This window comes from Setaria viridis, chromosome 5 (assembly GCF_005286985.2).
Source record: "Setaria viridis chromosome 5, Setaria_viridis_v4.0, whole genome shotgun sequence".
Lineage (NCBI taxonomy): Eukaryota > Viridiplantae > Streptophyta > Magnoliopsida > Poales > Poaceae > Setaria > Setaria viridis.
This window is the reverse complement of record NC_048267.2, coordinates 1,784,705-1,792,693: the sequence shown is the minus strand read 5'-3', so window position 1 is coordinate 1,792,693 and position 7,989 is coordinate 1,784,705. Positions and strand designations below refer to the sequence as shown.

General features: G+C 40.4%; 1 protein-coding gene across 2 annotated transcripts; it reads left to right on the top strand.

Moving 5' to 3' along the window:
* The first annotated feature begins 354 nt into the window (after nucleotides 1-354).
* LOC117856759 (uncharacterized) lies at nucleotides 355-7,989 on the top strand. 2 transcript variants are annotated; one of them, XR_004640654.2, is made up of 11 exons: nucleotides 355-618; nucleotides 2,056-2,173; nucleotides 2,489-2,585; nucleotides 2,925-3,031; nucleotides 3,533-3,655; nucleotides 3,853-4,006; nucleotides 4,700-4,760; nucleotides 4,894-5,258; nucleotides 5,713-7,177; nucleotides 7,271-7,700; nucleotides 7,797-7,989. XR_004640654.2 is itself a non-coding variant. In XM_034739143.2 (10 exons), the coding sequence occupies exons 1-10, from the start codon at nucleotides 500-502 to the stop codon at nucleotides 7,515-7,517; spliced, it is 2,856 nt and encodes a 951-aa protein (XP_034595034.1). In that variant the 5' UTR covers nucleotides 355-499; the 3' UTR covers nucleotides 7,518-7,989. The 2 variants fall into 2 exon arrangements, 1 of the variants encoding a protein (XP_034595034.1); XM_034739143.2 differs by having other exon boundaries at nucleotides 7,271-7,989.

Genomic DNA, 7,989 nt, shown 5'->3' with positions numbered 1-7,989 from the left:
TATCTGAACCCGGTTGGGAAATGGGAACAGTGAACCGGAAGGTCGAGCGGGTCCTTGTCCGTCCGATCTCACTGATTATGCTCGAGCTAGATTGATGGCGGAGTCGTGCTGACCGGCTAGTGCCACGACTGTGCTGTCGTGCACGACCTGCGGGGGTTACCCGAACCGTCGTCGCGGAAATCGGACTGACCACGGTGCCGCTACCAGTTTCAAAGGCTTGCCTGCTGCGGGCTGCGGCTTACCGGACTCGAACAGGGGACCAGGCCGCCACTTCCCTCCCCTCCCGCCGCGCTCCCGTTTCTCTCCAGCGTCCAGGCCCCAGCACCGCCACCGCGCTCGATCCCGGAACAGCAGCGTCCCTCACGCGCGCTCCCGAACTTCACCTGCCCCCTCCTCCCCGCGAGATCGCGATCTGATCCCGCCGCAGCGCAGCAGCCAGATCCGCCGCCCCACCCAACCACCCCAACAGTCTCGCGGGCTGAGGGGGTGGAGGCGCAGGATGTCAGCGACGGTTGAGGAGCAGATGGTGGTGAAGGCGATCAGGGAGGAGTGCCCCTGGGAGTCGCTCCCCAAGCGCCTCCAGTCCACGCTCCAGACTAAGGACGAGTGGCACCGCAGGTAACCAGCCACCGCTCTGCCTTTACTCTCTACTGTGGATTTGATCTGCTGCTGCAACCGTTTGCGCTTAGTTTTGAGCTCTGTGAGTTGCCGCAGTAGACGCCAATGCTGTTTAAAATGGCTGTTTTGGTGCCGCTTGAACATCAACTGGAGATTTTAGTTTGCCCAACTGCCTGGCGCTTGTTTAGATCTCGTCTTCATCTAACTAGTACCTGCATTGACGTGGGAGATGTCCGAGCTGCAGATGCTGGCCTCAATTTTGTTGGGGACAGTTGCATGGTTTACCTAGCACGGCAGATAGGTGAACCATGGCTTGTATAGTTACATCTCTTGACATTGTGCCTGTTCGAATAAAGGCAGTTTGAGAGTAGTGAAATTGAACTATGGCTCTTCAGCACACTGACTGATTTCGAGTAAAACAGTAGAATTCTGAGTCCTGACAATGCCATGATGTTTCATTCTGAAAGAAAAGCACAATTTGGTTAATCATTCAATCTTCCTTCTTACTGTTTTGTTACATGCAGCTTTTAATGGCCTCTGGCTGCTAATGATGTTTTTACGGCTTGGATCATTCACAGTGCCACATTTCTTAACATTGGTTGGCATTATTATGTTCCCCTCATGATAACAAAGTAACCAAGTATGCATGCATGCGGTTTTTTTGTGAGGGACATCTGTGTGATTTTACCATGAAGTCAAAGCTCTTTATGAAATGAGACAAAAATATTTAGTTTATTTTGTACATATGCCATTGTATTTGCTAAAAATATACTTCCACGTTAAATCATAGGAGCTAGGATTTCCAGCCTTGGAAAAGACCTCTGTCGAAGTTCAGTAAGGCCACATAAAGTTACATGATGCCATATTGGAGAATGTGTTAGTGTACCTACTCCCTCAATCCACATCTAAACGGGATTTTGATTTGAAATAGTCAGATTTTGTAAGTTTTGACCAACAATCAGTCAAATTATATACATGTTTAGTGTGCAGAAGTTGTATCTACAGATCTACATATTGTTTGATATGATGTTGACTCTGTATGGATTGATAATATATTGTAAGAATATTAAAGGGGATTTTGCAAACATACCACAGGCTCAAACCCTACTTTTCTATTTTAGCATTGGATGCCTCAATGATAGGTAGGACTGGGACCCACCTGTCATTGATATACCCTGCGGTAAAAGAGCAAATTAGGTCTGATCCAGTGGTATGTTTGTAATTTTTCCATTATTAAAGGTCAAAAACTACTTTTAAATACTTCTATGTACAAAAAATATGCCCTGAATGGTACACTAGTAGTACTTTGTGTCAGGCCTTCATGAAGAACCCTGCTCAAGTATTAAAGGTGTCTGAATTGCACGCCCGTTGTTCCTGTCATTAATATAGTGCAAAACTATCAGGCATAATATCCAGTTCTAATTATTTTGGTGGCAGGATTGTGGACTTTTGTATCCGAAAACGGTTGCAATGGAATACCTGCTTTGCCCGTAGAGTATGCAGAGAAGGGGAATATTATGAAGAAATGATGCGCTACCTCCGGAGAAATCTTGCAGTATGATCCTCATTTTCCCCTTTTCTGTGTAATATATAGGCTGGCAAATGCGTGATGACTTGGTTTTCTCTTGTTGGGGGTTATTTCAATTGTCTGTTGATCCAACATTGATAAACCCGTATCTGTGAGTTTTAATGCACATTGTTTTGTATACTGGATCTGCCCAGTTAACATCTTTATTATTTTTTTATTGAGGTTTATGTAATCACCTCTGCAATGGGTTGAAATATGTGTATAATAACTCTTTTCTCATATGTTCGAATTGTTTTACCCAAAACCTTTCAAGATTTCAACATTATGCACATTGGTTTGCAGTTATACCCGTACCACCTTGCAGACTATATCTGCCGAGTATCAAGGATCTCACCATTCAGATATTATTGCGACATCCTTTTTGAAGCAATGAAGAATGGTAATCCCTTTTTTGAAGGAAAAAAGTTTCTTTAGCATCATGTAGCCTGTAGATTGCTTTACTTTCTTATTGTCTTTATGGTGGCAAAATATCACATATAGAATTAGAATACAATTCAATCGTGGTATCCTGCCGTTAAAATTTAATCTGACTGCAATTTTTAGGTAATGCCTGACCTAGACTGCTAGCCCATGTTGGTAAAATGTATTCGTCAATGTTTCTATTCCCTCTTTTTTGTAGAACAGGGTAACCTACTGATACGTCACTGCAAGACTGAGGCACTGTTCCACTTTTTTTTAATACATGTTTATATTTCTAACATGCTTGATTTTCTGGCAGAACAACCATATGATAGTATTCCAAACTTCACTGCTGCTGATGCACTAAGGCTTACTGGTGTTGGGAGAAACGAGTTTATTGATATTATGAACAAATGCAGATCAAAGGTAGTGCTGCATATACTTTAGGTTTTTACACTGTCATGCTCATGCATTCTTGTGAACATACATAGGTTTCAAATAGTTGATAATGTGAATTTCTGAGTAATCTATTTCATACTAAAATATGCAAAGTGCAAACAGATGACGCATGGTTATCAAATCTCAGATGAAATGATAGCAACTGAAATTTACGAAAGAAAAGGCATCAAGCTGTCAATCTAGGATTCTAGGGGACCCTAAAAAGGATAAGGCAGGTTCCTAAATCGCAAAACAACTATCCTTTTATACTATTGAGACACATTTAAGCTGTAAACTATTAGGGCCTATGTAGAGTGACCATGCTGAATGATTGCGTGGGGCATGAGTCTTATTGATGTGAAAAGTGATGAATAATAAATGCACTGGCATGCTATACATGTTTTGTGTGTGTTTTTCCATGTTCTATTAGACTGTATCGTTCAGCAAGATTGATCATTTTACAAATGATTTCTCTATTGATTTCTTCAGAAATTAATGTGGAAGCTGAACAAATCAATTGCAAAAGAAATGCTGCCTACACAGCCTGCTGACTTCCCAGTTGAGCCTTGGTGGGGAGTTTGTCTTGTTAACTTTACACTGGAGGAGTTTAAGGTCTGGTTTGATTTCTTGTTATTGCTATACATTGATGTAATTTTGATACAGAATGTGATGAAACCTACTCGTAACGTGAAAGTTACAATATACAATGCCTGATTTTCTTTTTCCCATTGTAAAGCTATTATTTTTTTTATAATGATCCTTCCTTATGAAGTCTTTTGATAAGAGTTGATGTTATGGGTTTTCTGTAGAAACTTTCAGAGGAAGAGACAGCAACAATAGACAAAATATGTAAAGAGGAAGCCAATTCATATGTTCTTTTTGATCCAAAGGTTGTAGATGGCCTTTATAAAAGAGGGCTAGTGTACTTCGATGTCCCTGTTTTCCCAGACGATCGTTTCAAAGGTAAATGGGGTACTTGGAGGACACCATTAGTCAAGCTGAATTAAGCTTATTGATTGGCATCATTGCCTGTGATGTTTGTGTCTCTTCTATGCTCATGCTTTCTCTTGAAGTCATGTGATGTGAATGTAATATCCTGTTCCTTGAGTTGCTAAGGAATGCTTTAGACAGCCATTTTGTATTTCAAATGCATTGTGGCCTAACGACATCTTTCAATTTCTTTTTTATGCCAGAATAAAATTGTTTTGATTGCATAAATTTCATATTGAATATCTTTACCATTTTGACTCTTCACAGGTAATCTCGTTATGACACATTACAAATAGATAAACATTCTTTGGATTATGTGTCTGTCATATGACCTAATTTGTGGTTATGCAAAAAAGACGAACATAAAAGTTCGATAAAAAGTTAGAACATCAGAACCTTCTATGTGTTATTTGCAAAATCATATTTGATAGATCAATATCGCATATAAATGTGTTAAATAAAGAGGTTCCCTGAAGAATATCATGGTATTTCATTTTATCCAAACAACATATCAAAATCCCCTGATTTTGAGCTTGCTTCATCAGAATAAATGGTAAAATGCTCAATAAAATTCTCTTAGACTGCTATATGCCCTCCGGATATGTGTTTATAATCTTATATTAAGTTTAGTAGTATAGCACAGTTACATTGTTACTATTTGTTCAGTTTCCAGGCTTGAAAATTTTGTTTCTAACAAGGAGCAATCATACGAAGACCCAATTGAAGAGTAAGTGTTTGCAGTTTTCTGTGTAGTGACCTTCCATTTGCTATTCATATGTAATTTACATGACTCTGTAAATTTCTTTCACCTGTAACTTTCTGTAGCCACCATAGCAATGACTTGACTTTTTTTGTCACAGGCTATTGTATGCTGTATTTGTTGTATCAAGTGCAAATGCTACTGTTGCTGAACTGGCTGCAACTTTACAAGCTGACCTTTATCAGCTGCAGGCAGCTGCATCATTTGCTTGTCGATTGGGCTGGGCTGAAAAACTAGTGGATGCAGATTCTGTTCTTAATGATGAAGGTGCGCCTGCATTTCCTGGTAGTATTCTTAGTGATGACGAAGAAGGTTCAAATACAAGTATCAACTCAGAAAAGTCTGGTCAACAACTGATTAGCATGGATTCTGATGGGCCCAGGAAAATATCTGGAACTGCTCATGTGGGCTTTGTTGTTGATGCCAATGTTACTTCATACTTGATGATGGGCTCACTGTCCCCAGGTTAGATATTGTCTTTAACTCTTATTCCTAATGCAGAGGTACTAGGATTTTAATCTGAAATCTGTTGGAGATCATCCAGACATCCAGCACCCATATTCAAATAACGTCACCGTTGATTTTGCTACTCAAACATGACTGTCGGTTTTTGAGGAATATGCATATAAATGCTTTTAAATGTACAATATTTGTGACACTTTTGATGGCAAGTTTAACAATACTATTTTCATTTTACCTTACTTGATATTTTGAAAGTTACTGTTAGTGGAAGTTACAATTATATATATCTTTTAAAAAGGTTTATTACGATATCAGAATCTAGCAAATTCTTCTCTTGTACAGTAGTGGTACAAACGACAGTTTTTGCAGTACTGATCAATATCTAGTACTTAGCCAAATGCCTTGATGATACTGTAGTCTATAGTGACTAGTGAGTGCCTTCACCAACATTTTGCAGGTTTAAAATCGCATGCTGTCACACTCTATGAGGCTGGAAAACTAGGTGATTCTTGTATTGCAGAACTTTGTAGTGATCTGGCTAGTTTAGAGGGAAAGAAATTTGAAGGTGTCCTAGAGGAGTTTGCAAATCATGCATTTAGTCTGCGGTACTTCTTGGAGTGTTTACAGTCTGGTGGTGTTTCTTCAAATGAAATTACTAATAATGCTGGTGAAGCAAAGACTCCGAGAAGCTCTTCGAATGACATTGAAAATGCTACTGGCCAATTGGCCAAAGTAAACATAGAGGATGGTGTTGACGATAACCATGATGAATTGCCACAGCATGACCAGGTTACATCAGAGTTAGATGCTTCAAGTGACACTCGAGTGTTGAAGAACAAAAGGAAGTACAAAGTTGATATTCTTCGATGCGAGAGCTTAGCCTCACTTGCCCCGGCTACATTGGAACGGCTGTTTCTCCGGGACTATGACATTATTGTTTCAATGGTTCCTCTTCCTTCTTTGTCAGTTCTTCCAGGCCCTTCAGGCCCAATTCATTTTGGCCCACCTTCTTATTCCTCCATGACACCTTGGATGAAGCTTGTATTGTATACAGCAGGGAATTGTGGACCGGTCTCTGCTGTTTTCATGAAAGGACTACGCTTTAGACTGCTACCTGAACCATTATCTGGTTGTGAAAAAGCACTAATATGGTCTTGGGATGGTTCCGTGGTGGGTGGACTAGGAGGGAAGTTGGAAGGGAACTTAGTGAAGGGTAACCTATTGTTACACTGCTTGAACTCAATGCTTAAACAATCTGCTGTGCTGGTGCAACCACTTGGCGTTAATGATCTTAATGCATCAGGAAACCTTGTCACTGTAGATATCCCTCTACCTCTAAAGAATGATGATCAATCAATTGCATCTGTGGTAGCTCAAACTAATTTGCCAGAGGAACAGATCTTAAATTTGACATCTGTATTGAAAGAACTATCCAATAAATTTGACATGAGCACACTTGGCTACCTTCGTTTACTAAGACTTCACAGGATCGAGGCATCGGACAAAATTGATCCAGAAAATGTAAGCTATCAGTGGGTACCTTTGAGCTTAGAGTTCGGGATTCCCTTATTCAATCCGAAGTTGTGTGAGAGGATTTGTGAAAGGGTGGTTTCATCCCATATGCTTCAGAAAGATGACCTCAATGAGCATTGTGATGTGATGCAAAATGTAAGGAGGCATCTGAGAGAACTTTGTGGTGAATATCAAGCAACTGGTCCGATTGCAAAGTTATTCAACAAGCGTGGAAGCTCAAGGGACTTGCCACGTGTTTTAATCAACAGTATTAGTGGGAGGTGGAATCTCAATAATGACCCTTCAACACCTACCAGCGGAGGAGCCCCAAGTGAAAATGAGAGGCTGAGATTTTCTGGACGGCAGAGATGCCGCACAGAAGTTGTGAGCTTTGATGGGAGCACTGTCAGGTATTTCTGAATATGTTGCATTAAGCTTTTATTCGATAAGTTTAATTGATTAGTATTCATTGTAACTAATGGCTGTGTTCCAAATTTGTAAAGGTCATATGCACTTGCTCCTGAGCACAATGAGGCCACCAGCAGACTTACCTCTGAAGAACAATCATCCCTACATGATGTAAAATCAGAGCAAGAGGACACAGACAGCAAGGATGTAGTCTTACCAGGAGTGAATCTTATATTTGATGGAGCTGAATTACATCCCTTTGATATCGCTGCTTGCCTTCAAGCACGCCAACCTCTTTGGCTTATAGCTGAGGCATCAGCAGCCTCATCGGCACTGCTATGATGTGGCCATAACTCCATTATAGCCATTGTGATTCCAATCTCCAAGTTGATCGATAAGAATGCAGTGTGGAGGGCTGCTGTTTTATGCACGATGTCCAAGCATTTTTGTAGGAATTGGTCAGATGGTGCTCATCAACTGGGGATGCAATTTTTGAAGCCATCAACTCAGATCATGTATTCATATGTAAGTTATCACGTCTTCAAGCTGGCACTTTGTTTGTAGGATCAGCCCAAAGATTCCTTGCTTAAATGGACCCTTGAGATTGTTTCATGCTTGCAGGGTACAAGTGGGTATTCGCTGGTGGTTTTCTTGCTTTGAAATTCGGATCAATTTATTTAGATGTGTTTTAGGTTGATCCAATGACGCAAATTAAAGAAAACTTGCATCACTGCATGTTATATTGCCATTTTGAGAGGGGGCATTTTTTCGTGACCATACCTATTTTATAAAGCTTAAATTATTGGACGAGTCA